The sequence below is a fragment of the Plecotus auritus genome (assembly GCF_963455305.1).
Source record: "Plecotus auritus genome assembly, chromosome: 6".
Lineage (NCBI taxonomy): Eukaryota > Metazoa > Chordata > Mammalia > Chiroptera > Vespertilionidae > Plecotus > Plecotus auritus.
In genome coordinates, this window is record NC_137773.1 from 19344682 (window position 1) to 19372336 (window position 27655).

General features: G+C 39.5%; 1 protein-coding gene across 2 annotated transcripts; it reads left to right on the forward strand.

Annotated features, from left to right (window-relative positions):
* The first annotated feature begins 15 nt into the window (after nt 1–15).
* Nucleotides 16–23205, forward strand: FAM114A2 (family with sequence similarity 114 member A2). 2 transcript variants are annotated; one of them, XM_080676001.1, is made up of 14 exons: nt 16–82; nt 4606–4850; nt 5195–5294; nt 5694–5786; nt 7117–7208; nt 8540–8674; nt 9206–9364; nt 9930–10053; nt 12287–12366; nt 14951–15070; nt 15506–15645; nt 18235–18307; nt 19120–19173; nt 20778–23205. In XM_080676001.1, the coding sequence occupies exons 2-14, from the start codon at nt 4620–4622 to the stop codon at nt 20877–20879; spliced, it is 1503 nt and encodes a 500-aa protein (XP_080532127.1). In that variant the 5' UTR covers nt 16–82; nt 4606–4619; the 3' UTR covers nt 20880–23205. The 2 variants fall into 2 exon arrangements, with proteins under 2 accessions (XP_080532127.1, XP_080532128.1); XM_080676002.1 differs by having other exon boundaries at nt 26–103; nt 20778–22446.
* The last annotated feature ends 4450 nt before the right edge of the window (nt 23206–27655 follow it).

The window sequence follows — 27655 nt, forward strand, 5'->3', positions numbered from 1 at the left end:
TTCTCGAGAAGGCGAGGCTGTCTCCGGGCTGAAGGAGTACTTCCGGGGTAGTAGGAGCGGCGCGTCGGCAGCTGTGGCGGCGGTGAGGGTGGCAGCCGGCCCGGTGCGGGGCTTCCCGGGAGGAGTCTGGTCGGGTGCGGGGTCCCGGAGTCGGACCGCGCGGCCCGGGTCTCTGGGGTCGGGGGGGAAGCGGTCTGCGGCTGGGGGGCGGCCACCTCGCGGCTGGACGCTGAGGCTGTGGAAGCGCTGTAGTCATTGAAGCGCTACGTTTGTGGGAGGAAAATTCGTTGTGGACGAATTCGTCAACTTAGCGCTTGCGTTTACACTAGTTCTCCCTTTTGGAGATCTTGTTTGTGGGAGGAAGTGAGAGCGCACGTCTGTCCGTCTAGAAGAGCCTGTTAATAACGATTGCAATGGTGTAAACAACCAGCACCACAAGTACTAACAGCAAGACGTTACCCACGACCGGTTATGGGCCAGTTTCTGTTCCAAGCCCCTCGCACACACCGTGTCACTTAATCTTTATAGGATCCCTGCCCAGTAGGTATTCCCAGCCGCATTTACAGACGAGGAAACGGAGACAGACGGGTGAACTCGCTTTCTCACAATCACTGCAGTACGGAGCTGGAAGCAAGTCGCTCCAACTCCAGAGCCTGTGCTCTTAGTTACTAAGCCAAACCTTCCATTTTGGTAAATGTGTGGCTGGAAGTTCTCCAAGATAATGTGGAGAAGTACATATATATATAAATAAGCTGTATATATTTTTACTGTCAAAATATATGACTCAGCCATTTAGTTCTGCTTGTAATGGCCCAGTCCTTTGAGTCTTTCACCTCCAATTATGCAAATAGAACACTTCCTACAGAATACTTGGAAAACTTATAAAAACATGAACAGCCAGCATCACAAAAACTTCTCTTCCACCTAGCTCAAATATCATTAAATCTTTGATATACAATAGAAAGAGTAGCGATAGCCAGTGTCTAGTATTTTAGAGTATGTCCTTCCAGTCTTTTGCAAAATTATATAGATTATGTAGTACATATGCTATGTGTAGTATGTATACTATATATACTATGCATAGTATGCTGTATTTGAAATATATATTACTGTTACTATACGTTGCAATTTGGAGAGAGCCTAAGGAGAGTTAAAAGATAGTTTAAAAAGTACATATTCAACTACACAGAACATTAATTGAATTTTATGCAAGAACTGTGTAGTCATCCCATTTGACCCTTGGAGTAAGTGGGGTGCAGAAATTGTATCTTTATTTCTCAATCTCCAGGACTTGGTAACTAGTAGGTACTTAAGTGTTTGCAAGTAAATGAATGAATGAATATTTCAAACTTGGTTTGTATGTCTATGGGTAGTTGTATCTAGATTGTTTTTTTTTTTCTATGTGTTTTGGGAATGTATAATGTATGTATCTATAATAATAAAAGCATAATATGCTAATTAGACCAGATGTCCTTCTGGATGACCTTCTGGACGAAGCCAGGGCTGTGAGGGAAGCTGGGGTCCCTGGTGCCAGAGGGAAGCCCGTGCCGGCAGCTGGGGGAAGGAAGGCCTACTCTTGTACGAATTTCATGCATCAGGCCTCTAGTATAATATAACCATATTATCTAGGCTCCATGGTGTTGTATAAATCTACCTTTCTAGCCTATGCCTTCCCACCTTCTCCCTGCCATATTTACTACTGCATATTTCATACTGTCACACCTCTGACCTTTGAGCTTTCCCATGTTTTGTTTCCATACCCTTGAATTCTCTCATTGGCATCTTCATCTGTCAAAATGCTAAGTGCCCTTTCAGGCAGGTGTTGCAAGCTCAGATGCCGATAGGGGTTAATCAGGTCACATAAACAGTCAGATTGAATCCACTGGAGATTGTGGAGAACTAGAGAGCAGGACCCTGTCTAAAATATCCCAGCAACTATTTGCTATAAGCTAGTTATTACCAGGTCGAATGTAGGCCCAGTGTTGCAAGACAAGGGAAGTTAGAAATCTATTTGTATACAAACTTTAAGTTTTAGATGTTAGCAATTAATATTAACAATTGTTTAAACACTGCAAGCCAAGTAAAAACATTTGTAGGCTGTATTTGGCAATCAAAAATCCCAGTTTGTGGCCAGTATTCTATGTCTATTTTATATGTTGTCCATGAATGTTATTCTCCGTTTCTAGCAGACTTCGCTCTCTCTGTTCTTTTAGTATAGTGCTCCTTTCAAGCTGTCTTTTTTAAAAAAAATTAAATATTTTTTTATTTCAGAGAGAGAAAGGGAGAGGAAGAGATAGGTTGAAACATGAATGATGAGAGAAAATCATTGGTTGGCTGCCTCCTGCACGCCCCCTACTGGGGATCGAGCCCACAGCCTGGGCATGTGCCCTTGACAGGAATCAGACCCTTCAGTCCACAGGCCAACTCTCTATCCATTGAGCCAAACTGGCTAGGGCGGTGGTCGGCAAACTCATTAGTCAACAGAGCCAAGTATCAACAGTACAATGATTGAAATTTCTTTGGAGAGCCAAATTTTTTAAACTTCTAACGCCACTTCTTCAAAAGACTCGCCCAGGCTGTGGTATTTTGTGGAAGAGCCACACTCAAGGGGCCAAAGAGCCGCATATGGCTCGCGAGCCGCAGTTTGCTGACCACTGGGCTAGGGCCTTCTAAGCTGTCTTAATTGTTAATATGTCTTTCTTTTCTAGTACATTAGGAACATTTTTATGGTCTGGATTGGGTCTGCACTTAGTATATATTGGTACAAAATCTGTGCTTGTACATACCTAAGGTCTCATTGTGTGTGTATCTGTGTGTGTATGTTTATATGTATGTATATATTGCATACATTTGTATCTTCCCTGGTGATATTTGGTTATCCTGTAAACTAGCAGCATCTGCTTGTTGGGAAAACACTAATATCTTGGTTTTAATTGTTTAAGAGCTATACTTCTGGAAGGAATTGAATTGGTTAACATTGCCATTCAGTAGTTAGTCTGATGTAAATACTACCTGATGGCTTGGATTTCATAATTTCTCTGAAAATTTATGGTAGGAATGATTAATGACTAACATTTAAAAAAAATGACAGTCAGTAAAAGGAAAAGTTGATAAATTGGCCCTCATTGAAATGAAAAAGTTTTGCTTTTAAAGAGGATGAAGAGATAATCTATAAATGGGTTAAAATATTTGCAGACCACGTATCTGACAAAAGACTTGAATCTAGAATATAAAAGGAGCTCTCAAAACTCAACAGTAAAAGAAAAATATCCAATTAGAAAATGAGCAAAAAATATAAATAGATATTTCACTGAAGAGGATATATAGATGGCAAATGAGCACATGAAAAGATGTTCAATACCATTATTGATTTGAGGAATGCAACTTAAAGTATCACACACCTTTCAGAATGGCTCAAATAAAAAAATAATACCAGCAAATTCTGGTAAGAGTGCAGAGAAACATGATCACTCATACATTGCTGGTGGGAATGCTATTTTGGAAAAGAGTATGACAGCCCTAACCGGTTTGGCTCAGTGGATAGAGCGTTGGCCTGCAGACTGAAAGGTCCCAGGTTCGATTTCGGTTAAGGGCATGTACCTTGGTCGCGGGCACATCCCAATAGGAGGAGTGCAGGAGGCAGCTGATTGATGTTTCTCTCTCATCGATGTTTCTAACTCTATTCCTCTCCCTTCCTCTCTGTAAAAAATCAATAAAATACATTTTTAAAGAAAAGTATGATAGTTTCTTATAAGATTAAATAATTACCAATGGTTGTAATAGCCTCAAACTGTAAACAACAGGTAAATGGTGAAACAAACTGAGATACTTCCTTATTAAGGAATACTACTTGTCAATAAAAAGGAGAAGCTATTGATACAACAACTTGGATGAATCTTGAGGGTCTTATGCTAGTGAAAAAAGTTGATCTCAAAAGCTTACGTAGTCTGTGATTGCATTTAAATCACATCTTGAAATGACAAAATCATAGAGATGAACAGATCATTGGTTGCTATGAGATTGGAAGAGGATGGGATGTGGCTAAAAAAGAATAACCCAAATGTTGTGATTGAACGTTTCTGTATCCTGACTTGGTGATGGTCACACCGTGGCCAGCAAACTGCTGCTCTTTGGCCTCTTGAGTGTGGCTCTTCCACAAAATACCACGGCCTGGGCGAGTCTACTTTGAAGAAGTGGTGTTAGAAGACGTTTAAGTTAAAAAAATTTGGCTCTCAAAAGAAATTTCAATCGTTGTACTGTTGATATTTGGCTCTGTTGACTAATGAGTTTGCTGACCACTGGTCACAGAAATCTATACATGTGATAAATTTTTATAGAACTAATTACACGTGCACGAATGAGTGCATATAAAACTGGTGAAATCTGAGTAAAGTCAGTTGATTGTTTCTATCAATATCCTGGTTGTGATATTATACTATAGTTATACTAATTGTTAACCATTGGGGGAAACTGAATGAGGTTTCTTTGTATTATTTCTTACCTGCATGTGAGTCTATGATAATCTCAAAATAAAAGGTTGAAACAAATAGTTTATACCTGAAAAACCTATATAATTAATGTGTTCTTGGGCTTTTATTTTACCAGGCAATGATCTAATCATGTCAGATAAAGATGATATTGAGACGCCAGTGATAACTGAAGCAACCCCCATCCCTGAAGATGAGAACTCTGAGCCAGCCAAGAATTCTGAGTCTGTCGACCAAAGTATCAAGCCAGAGAGTAAACCAGAACCTATAGTTTCTACTCGGAAAAGACCAGAGTCCAAACCTTCCAGTGACCAGGAGACTTCAGAAGTTCTTCCTGTTCAGGCATCACAGTCTGCAGGCAAAGTAGAGTATCTATTACAAATTGAGGTTAAAAAATGTTAGGGTTAAGAATAATTTAGAATCAATGCCAGTTTAGAATTGCACCTATTTCCTTTTATAAGCATAAAACATCATTTTCTCAGGTTTATAAATGCCTTTATGAGTAGTTGTCTTTGTGGTGTGGTGCTTACATGCAGGTTATGTTCATCTCTGTCAGTCAAACAATACATTTTTTTAGCCAAATAATGTGTATTCGTTTGCCCATACTTTTGGCTACAAATTAGATGCCTTGTCTATACACTCTTATTTTCCTCTAATTTTTAAATTTTTCTTTTGCCTTTTGTTTTTCTGGCTACTGGGAAAATTAGGAGACTGTTTCCAAAGATGAACCCCAGACTGGATGGGGCTATTGGGGCAGCTGGGGCAAGTCCTTACTTTCCTCAGCCTCAGCTACAGTAGCCACAGTAGGTAAGGCCATCAGTTATTTTTATTAATTTTTATGTGTATGTTGCTGAAGATCTGGGTTAAAAGAGATTTGTTAGTAATTTTTATGTTTACTTTATAGTTTGAGGATGCTTTAGTATTGATGGGCTGATTTACACAGCCACTAGAGTTTACAGCATTTCCTCCTTAGAAGGTTGATGTTTAGGATTTGTTAATATAAAACTATTCTTTGGTGATAATGAACCATTTTTTTCTCTTTTGATAAGGATACATTTCCAAAGATTATGTAAGATCCAAATAACATGTTCTGTAGCTGTATGAAATTAACAATGTATGGATTTAATTTTTGGTTTGTTTCTTCAGTTTTGGTGACTAATTGCAAGTAATATTTAAATATAAAAATGTTATCATTTTTCTTGTTAGGACAAGGTATTTCAAATGTCATTGAGAAGGCAGAGATTTCCCTTGGAATCCCTAGTCCCAGTGAAATTTCAAATGAGGTCCAGTATGCAGCAGGTCAGTATATGGAAACAGTAAGACATAGAATTATGGATCAACATGAAGTGGTTGAGCTCATTTTTTAGTAGAAAATTATTGAGCCTCTGATATTCAGGGGATAATGGGACTGGTGAGAAAGGCAGTTGAGTCTTTGGCTGACAGAGGTCTGTGTCTTTTCACCACTCATGTGTCTCTTCACTTCACTTCATCTATGCAATGGGATGATATTTTATATCTCAAAGGACTTTTATAAACCTTAAATAAATAAGTTCTTGAACATAGAATGTGAAAATTGCCCATCATATTGATTGGCACAATTAGTAAAAGTCCAATAAGAGTTAGCTGATTTTGAAACTATCATGGTATGAAAAAATATTTTAATGTGTTACTTTTGGGGGTGTATATTTTTGTGCTTGGATTTTTAAAATGTGGGGTTCTTCTTAAAAAAATGTATTTATTGATTTCAGAGAGAGGAAGGGAGAGGGAGAGAGGGATAGAAACTTCAGTGAGAGAGAATTATTGATCGGCTGCCTCCTGTATGCCCCCTACTGGGGATTGAGCCTGCAACCCGGGCACGTGCTCTGACCAGGAATCAGACCGTGACCTCCTGATTCATGGGTCGACACTCAACCACTGAGCAATACCAGCAGGCAAGTTTACTCTTTTTAGGTATATAGTTTTATATGTTTTGACAAGCATGCAATCCTGTTTACACTGTTTACACCAGGCATCCTCAAACTAAGGCCCGCGGGCCACATGCGGCCCACCGAGGACATTTATCCGGCCCTCCGGGTGCCGCTGCCTGTCCTGCTTAGCAGCCGACTCGTCCCGGGTCCGCAGTGCGCATAGGAATTTGTTCATAGTTTTTTTTTTAAACTATAGTCCGGCCCTCCAACGGTCTGAGGGACAGTGAACTGGCCCCCTGTTTAAAAAGTTTGAAGACCCCTGGTTTACACAGTCCATTGTGATTATACAGATAGAGAATATTTTCTATACATAGGAAATCAAGATAAAATAATATTTTCATCATTTCCCCCAAAGTCCCCTAATGCGTAAACCTACTCTCAGCTCTTGGCAACCACTGATCTCTTTCTAACTCGATAGTTTATTTTGTCCAGAAGATCCCGTAAATGGGATCATATAGTAGTAGATTGGATTTATTTTTGAAATTAAATGAAAAAGAAAAAAAGCTATCTTTTCATTTTAAAATAGGCAAATAGTTTAATAAACCAAAAAAAACACACACACTAATACCTTTCATGTGGGAAGTAGGGTCTAATTTTTAAAAAATTCACATAGATGCTAACAAAGCAAAACCATTTATGGATCACTTCTCTACCTCCTGTAGGAGAGACAAATGCCAAAGAGAATGAAAACTCCTCCCCGGTGACTGGAGCACTTGATGTATTCTCGACTATCTCTACTGCTGTTCAGAGCACAGTGAGTATAAGGTGGCCTGCTTCCTTCCAAGATTACAATGGAATCTTGTCTCTCTCCCTCGTCCTTGAAAAGCCATGGGAACTAATTCGCATTCCAAATCACTTTGATCTTAAGGGTAGAATTACAGGTACTTGAAAACTCTAAAGGAGTAAAGGTGGGAGCAGGAGGTTAAATGTAACAGAGAGGAAGTATGTGTAACATTTTATGGAATAGGAATTCTTAGTTTGGTAGCCCTAGAAAACTCTGCTTTACAAAAATATTGGTCTCATAATTGCATCTTTTAGGCAAAGGAGAAATATATTTATGATGGATACTTGTAAAACTATATGATGAGAAACACTTTTTAAAAAGATTTTTTTTAATTGATTCTTAGAGGAGAGGAAGGAAAAGGGAGCGAGAAACATCAATGTGAGAGGGATACATCAGTAGGCTGTCTCCTGCATGCCCCCTACCAGGGATCAAACCCTTAACCTGGACATGTGCCCTGACTGGGAATTGAACCAGTAACCTTTTGGTGTACAGGATGACACCCAACCAACTGAGCCACACTGCTCAGGGATAGAAACATTAAAGCTTAATATCTTTTCTATGTGAATTTAGATAGCTAATACTTTTTAATTTTAACTTTTATTGAAGTATAACACATTTACAGAAAATTGAAGGCCTAAGTGTTCAGTTTGAATTTTCACAGCATGAACACATTCAGATTAAGAAACGACATGATGGTACATCAGATGTCCCCCCTGTGCTGTTTCCCAGTCATCTGTGCCTCCTGTTCTTGCCTACCAAGATAATCACAATCCTGACATCTACCGTCGTAGATAAATTTTGCCTGCTCTTATGGAGTCATACAGAATGTACTCTGTTGTATCTGGCTTCTTTCACTCAACATTATGTTTGTATGATTTATCCATGGTAAAGTGTGTGTACAGTATTGTATTTTCTTTGTTGTGTTTCATTGTGTGCCTGTGTCACATTTACTCATTCCACAGGTTGGTGAGTATTGGGGTAGATTCTAGTTTTTAGCTTTTACAAAAAGGCTGCTGTGAGCATTCTTATATGTCTTTTGATGAACCTCTGTACAAATTTCTGTTAAGTATGTAACCATATGTGGAATTGCTGGATCATAGGATAGTCATAGGTTCAGCTGTAGTAGATAATTACAGTTTCCCAAAGTGGTTATACCAATTTATATTCGCACAAGCGGTGTATGATTGTTTCAGTTGCTCTACTTTTTTGCCAATGCTTGGTATAAGCCACTATTTCATGTAGTCAAAACATGCAGGTGTCTTTTTCAGTATTATTGTAATGAGGTTGCATTTGTTTCCTAGGGAAAGACGGTTATCACTGGGGGTTTGGATGCCTTAGAATTCATTGGGAAAAAGACAATGGATGTAATAGCAGAAGGGGATCCTGGATTTAAAAGAACCAAGGGTCTGATGCACCGGAATTCTACACTGTCTCAGGTACTGCCTTTACCTATTTGTTTCCTATTTCTTTGTTGATCTGTATATTTTTGCCTATGGTAACTTGGGACATTGCTAGCATTTCCTTTTGAAGAATTTTTAATGATTTGTAAAATTAAGGCATTTTTTTGTGTGTATGGCGTGGCGGGGGGGGGGGGGGGGGGAAGGGGCCTGGGGTAGGGGGGAGGTTAAGAGGGAAGGGAGAGCTCTAATGCTTAGAAAACTTCCCAGCTCTTTTTTTTCTCCTCTTTCCTTTCTGCAGGGGCCTCCTGTCAGTGCAGTGTAAGATGCCAAGTCCTTTCAGAGTGTTTATTAGATTAATGTTTAAACTACTTTCAGAGAAACACCTGGTTCCTAGGGTGTTATTTACCCTGTCTGGAATCGAATTATGTGTGATCATTTCCCCCTGCTGCTCCTGAGCCTATGAGATTTGAATCACAGTGCCAAGAAAAAAAGAGTAGTTCTCTATACTGTTACCCATCTCACCCTTGAGCTCTCATTACTTGCAATGTAATGCCTCTATCTCTTCAGGTTTTAAGAGAGGCGAAGGAGAAGGAAGAACAGTGGACCACAAATGAGGTTACCATAGAAACAGACAGGAAAACGCATTACGGGGTACTCTTTGATGAATTTCAAGGCCTTTCACATCTAGAAGCTCTGGAGATGCTTTCCCGAGAAAGTGAAGTAAAGGTAATTCTAAACCAAAATTTCAGCTGGAATAGTCGCCAAGCAAAGGAATGCTGCATAGTTCCTTTTCTTTTTGTACAGTTGGAGGATGAAATGTGTTTCAGATGGAGGCTTGAGACTCAGAATACCAGGCCAAAACAGACTAAAAACTAATGTTTGAACTAACTGCTGGAAATAGAATAAGCCAAGTGTTATTTTTTAAAATTTAAACAAAAAAGGAGAGATTAGCAAAGAACTCTTAATAGCACACTTGCTATTTTTCTTCACCTTGATCTTTTTTTTTTTTTTAAGTTTCTTTGGCTTAAACTGCCAATTTGGATACAGTTACCTGTTAGCTTTTAATTCAAGACTGCTTCATTTCCAGACATTTCTGTCTTATATTATTTTTGGAAGTACACATTCTACCTTTCTGTAATGACCAGTCTGTTGTGTTAAGGTTCTTAAGGAATAGGTTGTGTTGGCTGGTGAGCTCATAATTTTGATTTTAATTAGATCTATAGCCTCTTCTCCACTTGAGAATGTTTTTCTTTTTTATACTCCCACAACTTATTATATTATATTGATTTAGGTGAAATCTATTCTTAATTCTCTAAGTGGAGAAGAATTAGAGACTCTAAAATTTGAATTGGAGCAGCTGAAAGAAGCATTTTTCCTACCAGAGTTCTCTGAGGAAGAGGAAGAAGATAAAAAAGGTAATATGAAAACCTAGCATCTGAGTGGGAAGGATATAATGTGTTATTTTTCTCTTCTACCTCTTTGCCACAGATCAGGACTCCACAAAGATAGCAGTGGAGTGCTGCATGCCCTCCTTCCTAATAGCCCTCCCCATTTGGTTGAGATTGCAGCACTGACCTTGGCATTTAATTATATCTCAATAAACTTGGTAAAAAAAAAAAAAAAAAAGTGGTGGTAGCAGAGGGGAGAGAAAACCACAGAACCTGGTTCTGGTGATATTGGTCATTTTTGATTTCTATCAACATCCTTAGCCCTCTCTATCTTAACACAATGATCCTTCCACTTTGGAAGGAGACTTCCTGCTTGGGGAATGTTACCCTTTCTCCTGAGTCCCTCCAAAGCACTAGCTGTCTTCCTTCCCATCCTTACACACTTTTATTCTAATGCAACAACTACTTTTTATACTCAGGTCTGTGGGGAGTACATGACAGTGATCTCCAAACACTTTTTGATCAACTCTTAGCAATAAGAGTTTTTTGAGCACTTAGACCTAATATATCTATATTTGAATATTTGTAAATTATGCATAGATACTACTATAATAATATATTATTTATATTCTAAAGTATACCTTAAATAGAATTTTAAAAAGAATGAGATAAATGTCTATAAATTAAAAGTTCCACCTCTTCTATTGGATTATTTTGTGAACCTCTTGGGGTGCATGCATCCCAGTATGGATTCACCTACATAAATTTGAGCTTTAACTGAGAAAACAGAATGCCTGCCTAAAAGCCAAGTTTTAGGTTTTTAGACAGTAAGATATCATTAAGAGTTGTTTTTATGACTTATATTATTTACAGTTGTATCATTTAATGAGATCAGCTTTTCCTAAAACCATATTATACCTGGGATCACTAAAGCATTTGAATTCTCTTTCTTGAATGATAAAAGAAGGACAAAAGAATAACAGATGGAGAGAGAAAAGCCAAGATGGAATTTTTTTCCTAAGAATTTTGGAGAAAAAGCTGCTATGAAGCAATAATAATTTGCGCTGATGAAACATGAAATGCTGTCTAAGAAAGACTCATACAGATTGTTGGTGCCAGAAGACTTATGTGTACAAGAGTTGTCTCTGCATTCTGTGGTACAGAGTCCTTGGGGTGGGCTTCCAAGGGGATAGTGGATAGGATTTAGATGAGTAGAGAGGAAAAGAGCATTTTCTGCCATTTGTTTGTATGTGTTGATTGGTTTTTAATCTTGACCCACCTGTTTGCATGTATATTTCTCAAGTATGAGTATTCCATGTTCCCTATCATCTCCTGCCAGGCCCTTCCAACAGCTTCCTTACCATCCTTCTAGCATTTTGGAATCCCTTTTCCTCTTCCTTTTTGTCCACCATTAATTTTTACCCAGATCCTGGATTATTGCCTTAGCCTTCCTGTCTCCCTTCCTGTTCCCCTTTCAATTCACCCTGCCCACCCTCAGGAGCTGAAGTGATTTTTCTAAAAGTTAAATTGGACATATCTGTCTCTGTTTAAGTTTGAATACCTCACCATGATTTATTAGGCCCTTTATTACCTGGATCCTGCTTACTTCCTAGCTTCATTGTACCCCTCTTCTTTCATATATATATATATACATATATACACATATATGTATACATATGCGCATTTATATATATATGCACACACACACATACACACACACACACACACACACACACACACACACTAGAGGCCCGGTGCATGAAAATTCATGCACTGGAGGGGGGGTCCCTCAACCCAGCCTGCCCCCTCTCACAGTTCGGGAGCCCTCAGAGGTGGGAGGCAACCCAGCGATCAGGGGAAGGTGACGCCCCATCACACCTCTGCTGCTGCCATTGCCGTCAGCGCAAGCCTCGGCCAGCCCTGGTTATCTGAGCCTCGGGTGGCCCTGGCCAGCTGGGCAGCCGCCATCCAAGGCTTGCCTGCGCTTCGAGCTGACCTGGGTGGTTGGGGGGCTGAGGGGACTGGGCGCCGCCATCTTTGAGGGCAGGACAGTCAATTAGCATATTTCCTCCTTATTGGCTGTGGGTGCCGCCATCTTTGCAACAGTGTGAGGGTCAATTAGCATATTCCCTCTATTAGATAGGATGCTGCTGTTGCTATTACCATTCCTTTTCTTGTCCTCCTTGTGCACCCCCCTTCCCATCCCTGTGATCCTCACCCCTCTTTCTGCAGTGTTTTACATGGGACTTTTTTTTTTTAGGGGATGAAGAGTTTACCAAAGAGATAACAGAGCTATTTTCCCAGCTGCATGTCTCCTCCAAACCAGAGAAACTTGCCAGGGTAAGTGACTACTTCTTGGTGATTTTTTTTTTTTAACTTGTTTGGATTTAGAAGTGGATAAAGAAGGTAAGATTGTAAGTTCTTGGCAAGGATGCCACCAAGATGGAGGGTATATTCTGAGTTCCACACCTTTTGCCTGCCTCTTGCTTTCACAGGTTAACATATTGGACTCACATTTGCATCCCCTTCCTTCCCCTGGAACACACACATCTGCCATCCTTATCTGTTTTCATTTGGAATGTTGTTTTTTTTTTTTTAAATATAGAGGAAGGGAGAGGGACAGAGAGCTAGAAACATCGATGAGAGAGAAACATCGATCAGCTGCCTCCTGCACACCTCCCACTGGGGATGTGCCCGCAACCAAGGTACATGCCCTTGACCGGAATCGAACCCGGGACCCTTCAGTCCGCAGGCCGACGCTCTATCCACTGAGCCAAACCAGTTTTGGCTCATTTGGAATGTTTTGATTGTCTGAAAACTTAAATTAGGTCACAGAGTTGGTCAGCCAAAGTCGGCAGTGCTCACCAGCCTTGATGACACCAAGGGGTTAGCCTCTAGTGAGGTTTTAACTGTCCCCAGGGCTCTGAATGTTTCAGAGATAATGGGATGTGGCCTCTGCCCTTAGGAAGCTGGAGGTTGCCATTTCCTAGAACACAGTGACTAATATAATGACCATTTAGCTTGTGTAAATGTGAGAGTTCATGGCCTAGGCAGTGATACTTGAGCTGTCTTTACATATCTGGAACATGGAGAGACTTTAGTCAAAGTTCAGAGTGGGTAGGGAGGGCTGTTTCCATAGCAGTACCCACATAGCATATATGTCAGTGTCAGCTCATGGGACACTATTCACTGGGTCTTGGGCTGCTTGCTGCTTCTTCACCCACCTTTCCCAATCTCAGAAACATTGCAGGACCAGTTAGCAGCAGGAACACATTGCTTCCAGGTCAGGGAGAGCTGATAGCCCCATGTATTGATCCTTAAAGGGACTTCTTAAAATAATTTGAAAGAGCGTGATCTGGTTGATGGGGAACCAGTGAAGAGAAGAGGAATGGTCAGCTCTGGGCTCAGGTAGATCACTGGTAGCATTATGGAAGATGAGCCAGATCAGAAGCAGGGAGACCAGAGTGCTATAGCCACAAAGTGGATCTGAAATCAAGAGGTGGTAATAGAGGAGGGACTGATTGGAGAAATAGTTAGGGTAGAATCAGACCATCTTGGTGATTGATTGGGAAGGGAAAATTCTAAGATGGCTCACATATTTTGGCTTGGGTGACTGATATATCATTGTTCCTCTAAAGCTCTGGGGAATAAAAGGATTAAAATTTTTGGGAGAGAAAGGCAATTCAAATTTTGTACATGTTATATGTGATATGTCTGTAGAATATTCTGATTCAAATGTCCAGCAGGCAGTTGGAATATGTTGTTTTCAAGAGCAGTCAGTGCTGGAAAACAAAGATTTAGGAGTCAGCAGGAGGTAGGGAGTATTTAAAATTACTGCAGTAGGGTGAGTGGAGAGGAGAGGGAGGCGGGGTGAGACAAGAGAGCCAAGGCCAGGAAATGATGTTCGAGGGGCAGCCAAAGGAGGTCAAGGAGACATGCTGATAAGGGTGGGGGAAAACCAGAAGATAGTGTATTACAAAAGTTAAAGAAAATTAGAAACTCCCAAATGGCCATTATCAGAATTGGTAAATTGTGGTGTATGTATAAAATGAAATACTACACAGCAATAAATAAGAATGAACTGCTCATACACACAGCAACTATGTGGATAAATCTAACAGGCAGTATGTTTTGCTTAAGAAACTGGACACAAATTAGAGCATACTTATGATTCCATTTATATTCATTTTAAGAACAGGTAAAATTAAGTTATAGTGAGACAGAAGAATGGTTTCCTTTGGGTAGGGGTAGGGGGACTCCTTTTGAGCAGTACTGACTAGGAAGGGGTATGGGGGACCAGCTAGGGTGATGGGAATGTTCTTTTTGTTTTTCAAATATTTTTTATTTTTAAAAATTATTATTTAAAAAAATATATATTTTTATTGATTTCAGAGAGGAAGGGAGAGGGGGAGAGAGAAACATTTAATGATGAGAGAATCATTGACCAGCTGCTTCCTGCACGCCCCCTTCTGGGGATGGAGCCCACAACCCGGGCATGTGCCCTTGATCGAAATTGAACCCAACACCCTTCAGTCCGAGGCCGACGTGCTATCCACTGAGCCAAACCGGCTAGGGCTGATGGGAATGTTCTTTATCTTGACCTGGGTCACAGATAACATAGGCATATGTACATGCAAACATTTCTTGAGCTGTGCTCTGAAGATTTGTGCACTTTGCTGTGTGTAAGTTAGACCTCATTTTTAAAAAAGCCTAAGGATGAGAGAATTCAAGAAGGCATGAGTGGACAGCAGTGTTAGGTGGTGTAGAGGGTTCTAGTAAGTTAAGTACTGAAAAACTAGGTATTATGTTCGGATGAGAACAAAAGCACCAACTTCCATGATGCTAACATGTTCTTGGTCAGTGCACAGTAATCTTGGTAAGCTGAATTGAATTGTTGATGGACAATAATCTTTTTCTTATTTAGGCAAGAAATACAGCCTGTGAATGGATCAGGACATCTCTGGAGAAGCCATTAGAAGAGAAGGAAGGAGAAAAACAGTTGGAAGGAGAAAAAACTGAGCAAATCAATAAAAATTCAATAGAGGTAACCAAAGCAAATACGGTTTTGTTTTTTTTTAAGGATTTGAGATGCGGGGGTATTGCAGTCAGGGACTTTGTATTTTGTTGCACTCTTATCCATAATTTCTAGTGTTTTCAGTTGTAACATCTTAGTTCCAGACTATAGGACAGAAAAGAGTGAAGAAAGAGATAAAAGGTACATGTGTGGTGTTATGAGGGTTTCCAGAAGCTGCCACAAGATGCTTTATCTAAATCTTTTGTTGAAAACTTAGTCACATGGTCGCATCTAACTTCAGGGCAGCCTCTGTTTTTACAGCAGTGAGTCCAGCTGTAAAGTTATATTATTACTATGGAAGAAGAGGTTTAAAGGTATTGAATCCTTCAGTGTGAGAGAAGTAAGGTGATGTCATTTCCTCTGAGATTAAAAAAAATCACCTGTGCTTTTTTATTTTTCATCCAGGATATCCATGCATTTGCAATCCGGAGCCTAGCCGAAATGACTGCCTGCTCAATTGAATTGTTTCACAAAACAGCAGCTCTCGTTCTGCATGGTCGGAAGCAGGAAGTGACAGCTATAGAAAGAAGCAGAACCCTTTCCCAGTAAGTGTAATAAGTATCCTTGTAAGTGATGCATATTACTGAAAGAGTTTTCTGGGCTTATTTCCAAAGTTTTAAAAACTTTCAGCAAGATACTATTCACACTGTACCATTCACATACTTCAGGTTTTGTTCATTTTAGGTTTTAGTTAGTTGGATAGCCAAGTGTGATGTTTCTTTTTCACTGCCATAAAACTACATTAAAATTCTGCCCTTTTATTAACTACTTTATACTCTGAAAACTAGTTCTCAGATTATTGGTCCTACTAGGAATAGAATTTTACATATGTAAAAATAGAAAATAGTTCTAAGAATCTCATTTCTGGATAATTAAGTTATTGAGTGCTAATTATACGCCAGGCATCATGCTAAGGGATTTACATGTATCATTTTTAATTTTTACAACAACCCTAGATGATTGTTCCAGCTTTAAAAGTAAAAAAAATGCAGAGTCAGGAGAGGTTAAATAATCTACCCAGGTTATTTTTGTTGTTTTGTTTTGTTTTGTTAATTCTCACCTGAGGATATTTTTTCCCATTGATTTTTTAGAGAGAGTGAAAGGGAGGAATGGATGGAGGCTGGGAGACAGAGAGAAACATCGATATGAGAGAGACACATTGTCTGGTTGCCTCCTGCATTTGCCCTTCTTTCACACTTGCTGATTTTGAACAAAAATTTCAAAAATAATAGAATGTAGATAGTCACAGGAGGAAAAAAAAAGACCTATTTGTAAATACAGAAATCTCTTAATTAAACAATGAGAATTTTCATTGGAAAAAAATATCTGAGAGAGTGTCCAGTGTACTAGGATTGGGAGGGGCCCTTGATATTCTCCAGACCTCTTCTTCACCTATGGTTTTGATGCCCCTCTGTAATAGGGGGGGCCTGAATTTATCTTGAACAGCCTTAGGATGGGGGACTCAGAATTCCACGCCAGCCTGTTCTATGGAAAAATGGCTATTTCTACTGCTTGGAATGCTCTTTCAATCGTGACTCACTCCCTCACAGAATTCAAGTTTCCACTCAAATGCTGCTTTCTTTACCACCCAGTCTAAAATAACATCTTCTCCTATTTTCTAATCTTTTACTTGCTTTATTTTCTTAGCTCATATCACCATTTAGTGTATATGGTGTGTGTATGTATATATTTTTATATATACTAGAGGCCCAGTGCGTGAAATTTGTGCACTGGGGGGGAGGGGATCCCCTCAGCCCGGCCTACACCCTCTTGCAGTCCAGGACCCCTTGGAGGACATCCCTCTCACAGTCTGGGATTCCTCTCGCAGTCCAGGACCCCTCGCTCCTTACCGCCTGCTCGCTGCTCCTTACTGCTCGGCTCGCTGCTCCTTACTGCTCGGCTCGCTGCTCCTTAATGCTTCCGCAGAGGCAGGAGAGACTCCTGCTACTGCCACTGCGCTTGCCAGATGTGAGCCCGGCTTCTGGCTGAGCAGTGCCCTCTCCCCCCCCCCCCCCCCCCGTGGGAGTGCACTGACCACCAGGGGGCAGCTCCTGTGTTGAGCGTCTGTCCTCTGGTGGTCAGTGTGCATCATAGCAACTGGTCGTTCTGCTGTTCAGTCGGTTTGCATATTAGGGTTTTATTTTATAGGATAAAAATGAATATATGGATGTGTTTATATATCTGTGTATGTAAGTATACATATACATATATTAGAGGCCCGATACATGAAATTGGTGCACTCAGTGGGGGGGGGTCCCTCAGCCCAGCTTGCGCCCTCTCGCAGTCTGGGAGCCCTCAGGGGATGTCCAACTGATGGCTTAGACCCACTCCCTGCAGGGAGCGGGCCTAAGCTGGCAGTTGGACATCCTTAGCGCTACCACGGAGGTGGTAGAGGCTCCCACCACCGCCGCTGCACTCGCCAGCTGTGAGCCCAGCTTCTGGCTGAGCGGCGCTCCCCCTGTGGGAGCACACTGACCACCAAGGGGCAGCTCCTGCATTGAGCATCTGCCCCCTGGTGGTCAGTGCGCGTCATAGTGACCAGTCGTTCTGCCATTCATTCAATTTGCATATTAGCCTTCTATTATATAGGATACCTACATATACACACATCTGTCCATCTATATATACTTATATAGTCTCCCCCCTTAATAAGCAAGTAAGTTAGAATCCATGAAAACTGTGACTTTGCTTGTTTACTGATATATCTCCAGGGCTTAGAACCTGGCACAAAGAAGACTTTAAAAAATATTTGTTGAATAAATGTGTATGAATTTTAACTATATTTCTAAATGGAACATAGGATTTTGTAAGTATTGTTGCCTTAAAATGTATTTTTTGTTATTTACTTTGATTTTCCTGAGAAGTATATTGCTTTCTAGAGGATTTTGTAGAAAAATGTTTTTCCAAGGAGTGAACCTCTCTTCCTGTAGCATGGATGCCTATTCAAATGGGTCCCCAAATGCATAGGGTAGCTGACAGGCATACTTCCTCCCTTTAAATGCTTTCTTCTTTCACATTTAATACTATGAGTGATTTGTTCTCTTCTGACAGTTGTTAAATATGGCCTATTAAAAGAAAGAGTGAAAGAAAAACAAAAGAAGGAACCATCCTGACTTTTCTCCCTTCTTCTCTAGGATGACGGTTGTGTTGTGTAAAGAGTTGTCCTCTTTGTCTAAAGAGTTTACCACCTGCCTAACAACTGCTGGGGTAAGAATTCATGTCTCTTGTTGGGCTGATGTCTGTTTTGTTTTGAAAACAGCTTTATTAAGGTATAGTTTACAATCAGGGGTCCTCACACTACGGCCCGCAGGCCACATGAGGCCCACTGAGGACATTTATCCGGCCCGCCGGGTGCTGCTGCCTGTCCTGCTTAGCAGCCAACTCGTCCCGGGCCCGCAGTGCGCATAGGAATTTGTTCATAGTTTTTTTTTTAAACTATAGTCCGGCCCTCCAACGGTCTGAGGGACAGTGAAGTGGCCCCCTGTTTAAAAAGTTTGAGGACCCCTGGTACATACCATATCATTTGGTTTCATAGTATATTATAGAGTTGTGCAACCATCACCATAATCTAATTTTTGACCATTTTCATTATTTCCCAGAAAACCTCATACTATTAACAGTCATTTCTTTGCCTCTATACTCTTATATCCCTGAGCAACACTAATCTTCTTTCTGTCTATAGATTTGCCCATTATGGAAATTTAATACAAATGAGATCATACAATCTGTAGAATTTTGTGTCTGGTTTCTTTCACTTAGCATAATGTTTTTGAGGTTCATCCACATTGTAGGAGTAGACTGTGGCTAGCCGGTTGGAGAGTTGTAATTAAAGCTAAAGTTTAAAGCACTTCAGATATGACATTTTGTTCTCTCTCAGTCCAAACTTTTTCTATGCTTACATTTATGTTTGGGTGTGTGTGTATGTGTATGTTGTGTGTATGTTTCAAAGTGGGATCATACAATGTTTACTGGTTTTTTTAATCTGCTGTGTGCATTTAACTCTGTATTTTTTATTCTAGGTCAAAGAAAAGGCAGACGTCCTTAATCCATTAATTACTGCAGTATTTCTAGAGGTTAGTAGTAATATTTTTAAGTCTCTAACTTTTAGGCATTTTGTATTAACTCTTCTTAAGTTTTTATTTTTTGGCCTTTTTTTTTTCACACGGTTGGTAGTTTAGCCATATTGATGCATATATGACCCCAAAGGTGTGTATCTGATGCATATTCCCTGTTTACTAATTACAAAATATAAAAAAGCTGCTGGGTAAAGTGCACAGGAAGTAGGAAGCTGTCATTACTTAGTACTACCCTTTGGCAGTTAATGGACAATTTTCAATAACAAAATACCCCTGGAAACCAGCGGATAAACAGGAAGAGTTGGAAATTAAAAGCAGGCAAGCACTGCTTCTTAAAGGACTAAGGCTTAAGCAGAGATTTGTTAGAAACAACACACAACATTTTGTCATTTCCTTGTCAGGAAATTTGCTTTGTTGTGTCATGTGCACATGGTCCTTAGTCCATAAAATTTAAGGAGGTGGGTTGTTTAAATCCATGAAAAAGGGAGGTATAAGAGGATCTCATCATGGAATATTGCTCCCATAAGTGATGCTTTCTGGATTCCATGTTTTAAGAACTCTATCTTTTAAATTAATTTGGTTATCAATTGGACATTTGATAATCGGTTTAAAACATTTATGAAAATCTGGAGAGGAGGAAATCCTATATAATAAAAGGGTAATATGCAAATTGACTCTAATGGTGGAATGACCAGGAACAACTGGTTGCTATGACGTGCACTGACCACCAGGAGGCAGACGCTCAACACAGGAACTGCCCTCTGGTGGTTAGTTTGCATGCTAGAAGCCCAGTCTTGTCCTGGATCTTCCCTGATTTGCTGATGACCCTATACCCGGCAGTTACCTTCTTGGCAATCTCATAATCTTTATTTACAAAATGAGAGATTTCTCTAGTCAGTCACTGAGGTCTCTCTTGGCTGGAAAATTCGGTATCAAATGTCACACTGAAGTTTAAATAGGAATACTTGCCATTGGTAATTCCAAAATAGGTACACTCACTTGATATAGGTTCCCTGTTGCTATTTTAAGTTGGTTGTTCTTGCTTACAGATTTGAAACACTTGTCCTGGAAATTATACATTTTATCCTAATGTAATGAACTCTCTGTTATTCTTCTGGAAGGTTAGAACATGTCAGAAATATATCTATACTGTAATCATCTTTAAAAGCAGTATCCCTTGTTCACATTTGTGAGCACCTATCTCGTGTTCACTGATTGTGTTGAGTCCATGGAAGAACAGTTATCACAATGGACTGGAAATCTTATTGGTGTAAGATTCATAGCCTTCTGAAATCCTCTTTGAGTATTTGACCAAAATGCTTTGAATGCTAAATTTGAGTGGGATGCCAAAGAATGCCTATTATTTTTGCTGTGCAAGTTGGGCAAAAGATGCTGACATTCTTTGTTGCTGCTTTCATATTTTCTTAAGTGCTAGATCATTCTTTCCCCTGTAACTTTACTAAAATGATTAAGTCTGCCCTTATTTGTCAGGCTACAGATTCTATTAGATTTATATAAATTAGTCTTTTGTTGTTGTTGTCTTATGGTATATTTTCTAAGTGACTGTGGTATTTTCTTTTCCTTTTTTTTAATCCTGACAGGCATCGAATAGTGCTTCCTATATTCAGGATGCCTTTCAGCTACTCTTACCTGTGCTGGAGATCTCGCTCATTGAAAACAAAACTGAATTACCGGAGGCATGAATTGCAGGGCCAGAGGCCTTTGTCAGAACATTGAAGAACAGAGAAGATTGACCTGATACTTGTGATGGCCAAGAAATGCCACTCTATTCTGGGTACTCTTTCAGAAGTGAAGGAGAAGGGCTATTTTAGTATATAAAAATTCAGGCAGGATAGTAGTTTTATAGGAAGTTTGTTGCCTTCACTGCTTGGCTGAAGTATTCAGGTTCTCACACTGTTCTTCCCAGTTGTTATAATTAATAAATTATTTGAAAAGAAATTTTTAGAAGAAAGTTCAAAAATAATAGCTCTAGATAAAGGTTAGTGGGATACTCAGGTAAAAATATTGGTATTTTGATGGTGCAGAACACTAACAATTTTGTCATGGGTATAATTGGCTGTTAAGCAAGAGAAAAAGTATTTAATTTCGTATTCTAGAATTGATGTGCTTGATCTATTAATGCCATGCACTTCCTTCTTTCTTTAATAAAATCTATGGCTTTAAGAAGCTGCGTATATGTAAACTCTATAATGATTACCCTTTATTACATGAATTCTTGGAATTGGTTAGAAACTTTTATCTGCTCTTTAATTCTCAGCAGATAGTTGGCATTGAGGAGAAACTTATAGAATATACTTGTAGCCACACGAGTTAACTATAGCAGTGTGTCGTTTGGCTTCAAATTGCTCTCCCACAATTGCTCTCTCCAAGTTGACAAGTTTCAAGTTGTTGACCTCTACTCAACTGGATTCAAGACCAATAAGTGCCATTTAGAGAAACAGTTCCATGTTTGCAGATATTCTGAGTCTCTTCAGATGTTTTTCATGCATGTCCCATATGCAGGATAAATTTGGTAAGAGCCAGCTCCAAAGGAGTGTGAAGCGCTTATAGTAATGGGTTTTTTGTTGATTGACTATTGTTGAAGTGGATTGTGGAGTCCCGTAGTAATGATGTTCATTATCACAGGATTTAACCTGTTAGTCATGGTATATTTTTCCTCATTCTTTTTGTTTTAATGTATTCTTTAGCATGTTTATAAATACAACTATCCTTTAGATCTTCAGCCTTCTTTTTGTTCTCTTTGACAGTTTAAGAGACTGAAAGGTTATTTTCCTAAAAGTTATTTTGGTATTCACTCTTTTTTAAAAAGTTCTTCAACCTTATGGTTTTTAACGATTTAGGTAACTTTTGCGAGTTCTGCTACTCCTCTTCTAAAACCTTTAAATAGAATGTAATAATTTTTTCAATTGATCCTTTTGTCTAAACATGAGCCCCAATAGCTTTCTCAGACCCAAAAAATAGCAAAGTCATAACATAGATCAATGTCAAGACTGTTTCTATGTAATTGCCTTATTTGGGGTAAGAGGCTATTTGTAAGCAAGGAGGAAAATAAATAGATTTGGCTAAATAGGTATACCAATAACACTAAAATGTAGCTCTGCTTATATTCTGTTCTAAAGTGATCAGAAAATTTTTTAAATATTACTTTATATAGACAAATATCCTCTTTCCCAAAGTGACAAGTTTTGAATTTTCAGAAAAAGTTTTTCTGTGGTTAATAAAGTTGGTGTTCCAGTTCTGATTTATTGCCTCAAGTTCCATTGCTGTGTCTGAACCTGGATCCCTTGAGCAAGGTACTCCTTGACGAGGGTTTAGAACTGGTCACAGTGCCTACTACCTGTAAAAGTTTGTAGCTTTTACTCTTTGATCTAGAAACATGTCTAAGGTTTTTCTTTCAAGAAGAGGGTTATAGATGTGGAGGCAGAATAGTAACTCTCTGTATGTGTCTATCCAGATTGGAGTCCTGAATTTGACCAGTTTTAGATTGGACCTTTCAATAGCCAAATGTGACACGCTGCCTCTTTTCTTTCTCCCTCATTTCTCTCATCAGCTTCCCCCCATCCACCAGAAATGACAAAAGGACCAATTCTGAATAACACCTAAAATATAATGAAGAAAAAGTTATTTGATTCAGTAGAGATAGAGAAGAGCATAAACATTAATTCATAGGCGAATAGGTAAATTTAGGGGGCATCTTGAAACCTATTGGATTATAGTGATGGTTTTGGATGGTACATGCTTCATTATTCTGTTTGAGGTTGGTACATGGTGTAGTTTCTTGATGAAACCTACTCTTTTGGTGCTATTTCCTTTAAATTTTCTGATGTTTAAGATTTGCCATTATGTCCTAATATGTGCTACCCCCTTTCCAGTTAACAACTCGATAGGTAATATGTTCAGTTATTATTGGAGTAAATGCTTCTCTTCCTACTATTGAGATCTTCAAAGGCTATGATTAAAAGAGACTTCATTAATTTGATCTAAAAGAAATAGAAAATTCCATGAACTAATACCTGGCTTCTTTTCCTTTATACAATACATTGGAAACAGATTGGACAAACTATTTTTTCCTTACTTTTGATACATTTTTTTTTTTTTAGGCATAGATACCCAGATTGACAGGAATCTGAAATATACAATAATTCATATAGGTGTTTCCACAAATCCAAAATTAGTGCTAATGCACAAATGTGAAGTTTTTAGTCCTACAATCAGGAAACAAGACCTTGTGGTTCCTCCACCTGAATGAGGACCTCCTTTTTGTACTTGTTTTTATCTAAAGACCTGTTTGAGGGAGAGATGTTTTATAAGTAGTATCTGTTGATGTCATCATTTGAGAAAGACATTTTTATATATATATATATATATATATATATATATATATATATATATTTAAGTATTTTATTGATTTTTACAGAGAGAAAGGGAGAGGGATAGAGAGTTAGAAACATCGATGAGAGAGAAACATCGATCAGCTGCCTCCTGCACACCCCCTACTGGGGATGTGCCCACAACCAAGGTACATGCCCTTGACCAGAATCGAACCTGGGACCCTTCAGTCCGCAGGCTGACGCTCTCTCCACTGACCCAAACCAGTTAGGTCCATTTTTCTATATTTTTTAGGTGAATTCTGAATTTTAAAGGTGAGAATATTCATCATGTTGGAAAAACCCAGAATAAAATTATACCCACAGTAGTCACTCAGTAAGCATGATATTTCACAAATGTCAAGGATTGGAATCCGTTATTATGCCTTAACAACATAATGTACTTATTTTCATAAAAAAACTTGAAGCATTTGAAAAATGAAGTTCTAAAAATAGGCCTCTTAATTATCATGTCACTAGATCTCTGGCTAATACATGAGGAGAATTTTGAAAACTTCCTCACTAGTGCCACTTTCCAACTGCACCCTGATAATCCTCAAGCACTGGTCCACTGGTCCCTCCCTGTTTTACTTGTGGCCCTTGTTATTACATCTTTCTTGTTATTTCATCATTTGCCCAAATCCCAAAGTGCCTTCATGTTTAATTATCGCTTCCCCAATCAACTCTTCAGGAAAAAAAATCAGAATATTCTCTGAAACTCATTTGTCCTTTAAGCTAAAGATAGAGGAAGACTACAGTGATTAATCATTCACCCTTGCACATCAGTGTTGCCTTTTCTAGACCTTTAAGTTTCTGACTGGCCAACTTTTGTAAAGGGCATATCCAGAGAATACATATTGCATGAAATTATCATCTGTATCTGCTTGTCAGCCCCACATGTATCTCTGTCTGTACACGCTGGCCATTGCTGTGCTCTTAAGCTGGTTCTAAAGAGGAAGTCATTTTCCCAACCTGATTGTGATTGCACTAGTATGCTTAGTTTTTTTTAAAGCATATTTTTAAGTCTGAATTATCTACATAATAATTGTATTTGTCAGAATTGAAGGATTTCTCTTAACTATTTAGTCCAACTGATCTTCCTTGACCTTTCCCACATGTATCAATGAGAGTAATAAGAACTGCATAGTTAGCGTGTATGTTGAAGCAAAAGTTTCCAAATTAGAACAATATTCTTACACATTTATAGCATCAGTAAATCAGTAAACACATAAGTTCTCTTTTTTTTTTTTTTGCTTGCCCTGAGTTTCCAGCTTCTGGCATAGGGTCCGACACGTAAGAAATATGTGTTGGCTGATTGAAAGAAGGAAGGAAAGGAGAGGGAAGGGAAGGGTGGCTTAGTGCTTTCCTACTAGTAGAGAATATAGAGCTGGAAGGGACTTTCAGGCATGTAAGGTTGAAACCCTCATTTTACAGCTAGGGACATAGACCTCATGAGAGCAAGTGACTCTCCTGAAGTCACATAGCAGATAGGAGGCTCTGGGGGGACATGAACGCAAGTCTGGATTCCTGGTCCGGTCTCTCTTTTCGTTACACCAGAGCCTGACAGGATTCTGCACACACTTACTGAGAGGCTGCTTGCAGACACTGGGGCTGGGGAACTATGTACAGAAAGTGTGGCCTCTGTCCTGTAGGAGCTCTCACTGGTTCCACTGAGCAATTTCTGCCCTGTAGATGCAAACCCCTCTGGAAAAGGAAGTGAGGCAGCTTCTCTGTTGTAATGACTTGTGGCTGAGTTGCATGGGCTTGTCCCCAAAATGGTTGTGATTGTTGGGGCAGGTCAGCATTGCAAATGTTTGCAGATGCATCCAACAAAACCCACAAATTGTTACTTTTGCTTTGGTGGCTTGTATCTTAAGTGGCCAATTTTTGCTGTACATACAACTACAGAATGATCTATTGCTCATCAACCACCAATTGTTAAGAGGGCACTAACATGGGTGGAACAGCTTTAATACCAGGCACCATGGAATCCACCTTTTTCTATAAATCTTCTCAACTGCTCTGTGATGCTGGACAGTGACACCCCAGTTTAGGAACCTGAAGGATGGTGTAGATGTTACGAGCAAAGACAGACTCAAAATAGAATCTCAGCACCCTCATTTTCCAGCCTAGTGATCATGAGCAAGTGACTTAATCCCTTAAATTGCAGTTTTGTCATCTGTAAAATCAACTTCATAACGCCATATTATGAAGTCATTGATGGGATTAAAAAGAATAACCTGTGCAAACTGTTTAGAAAAATAGCAAAATCAGATAATGTTTAGTGAACACTGTTCCAGGCACGGTTTTGAATAATTCAATCCTCATCATGAGATAGAAACTATGAGCATGCCCATTTACAGATGGAAAAACTGAGGGACAGGGAGGTTAAATAATGTGCCTGAGGTCACATACCCAACAAAGGGTAGAGTCAGGATCCAAACCCAGGCAGTTTGGTACCAGAGTTTCTGTTTTTTACCATTACATTGCACTGCTACTATAAGCTATCAGTAAAGACATCTTAACAACTTAGCTACTAGTACTTTATTATGATGATTATGAAACAGATTTAGAGAGTTAAGTGACTTGCTGAGATTCCACAACTGTAAATGGCAGAGCCCCTGCAACGTGAGCCCAGGTTGCCTGACTCCCAAGCTCATGTTTGTTATATTTTGTTTCTTTTAGGGGAAGCTTGGAGGTGCCTGTCTGGTGATAAATAACTAGGGGAACATCTGGGCAGACTATCCAAAGTCATTAGGAGTTGGCATAAAAAGGACGTGTGGTGACAGGTCATGTTTGCAACAGCAGGAACAAAGATCTCAGTGAAGTAAGAGCATCTGTATTACTCAGTGATCAAGAGGAGAGAGGAGTACATTAATGTTTATAACTTTAGTTGTAAAGGCCCCAAACTGAAAACTATGCAGATGTCCTTCAAACGTGAATGATTAAACAAACTGTGGTACATACATGCCATGCATTACTACTCAGCAATTAGAAGGAGCAAACTATTGATACACACAAGAACTTGGATGAATCTCAAGGGAATTATGCTAAGTGAAATAAATCCAGTTCCTAAATATATATAGTTCCATTTATATAACAATGAAATGACAAAATTAGAGAAATGTAGTAGTGATTAATAGTTGCCACAGGTTAGGAATAGGGCTGGGGGAGGAGGTAGCTAGGTATGGTTTTAAAAGGGCAATTGGAGAGATCTTTGTGGTGATGGAGTACCTTGGCTGTGGTGGTGGCTACACAGACCTACTTATGATAAAGTGTATAGAACTGAATTTGTAGGTGCACACATACACATACACACATGAGTGCAAGGAAAATGACTCTGAATGAGATATGGATTGTATTGCTGTCAATATTCTGGTTGTGAAATTTTATTTTAGTTTTGTAACATTTTACCATTGGGGGAAATTGAGTACAGGGTACATAGGATCTCTCTGTTTCTTTTTTTTTTTTTTTTAAATATATCTTATTGATATTTTACAGAGAGGAAGGGAGAGGGATAGAGAGCCAGAAACATCGATGAGAGAGAAACATCGATCAGCTGCCTCCTGCACACCTCCCACTGGGGATGCGCCCGCAACCAAGGTACATGCCCTCGACCGGAATCGAACCCGGGACCCTTTAGTCCGCAGGCCGACGCTCTATCCACTGAGCCAAACCGGTTTCGGCTGTTTCTTATATTTGCATGTGAATTTACAAAGATCTCAATAATGATTTCTATTTTTAAAAAAGGTTGGAGGGGGACTTTGGAATAAAGGAGCTAAAGAGTCAAGAAACTGCCTACCTCCTGGATTTAACAAACGGCTAGGGGTCCTGTGATTGTCCCTAGGCAGGCACTCGGAAGCAGGAGAGGTGGCAAGTGTAGCTCTAACTGGCTCCTCTTAATAAGGTACTTTGGTAGCAGGTTCCAAAGTAGGGTGGAGTTTGAGAAGGTTTCCTGGGTGACTCTGATCCATCCTTCTTCATTGAAATTCACTAATTTAGTAGAAAATTCTGTTTCCAGCACCACTAAAGCCACAGGGGAAGGAAGTATTACAAATTGCATAAATAGGTTTTGATGACAGCTACCCTGA

Excerpts from the sequence above, each read along its gene's own strand:
- FAM114A2 (XM_080676001.1), top strand. The coding sequence starts at position 4,620 with ATGTCAGATAAAGATGATATTGAGACGCCAGTGATAACTGAAGCAACC. Across the intron at positions 5,787-7,116 it reads TGAGGTCCAGTATGCAGCAG|GAGAGACAAATGCCAAAGAG; the intron begins GTCAGTATATGG and ends TACCTCCTGTAG. Across the intron at positions 12,367-14,950 it reads AACCAGAGAAACTTGCCAGG|GCAAGAAATACAGCCTGTGA; the intron begins GTAAGTGACTAC and ends TTTCTTATTTAG.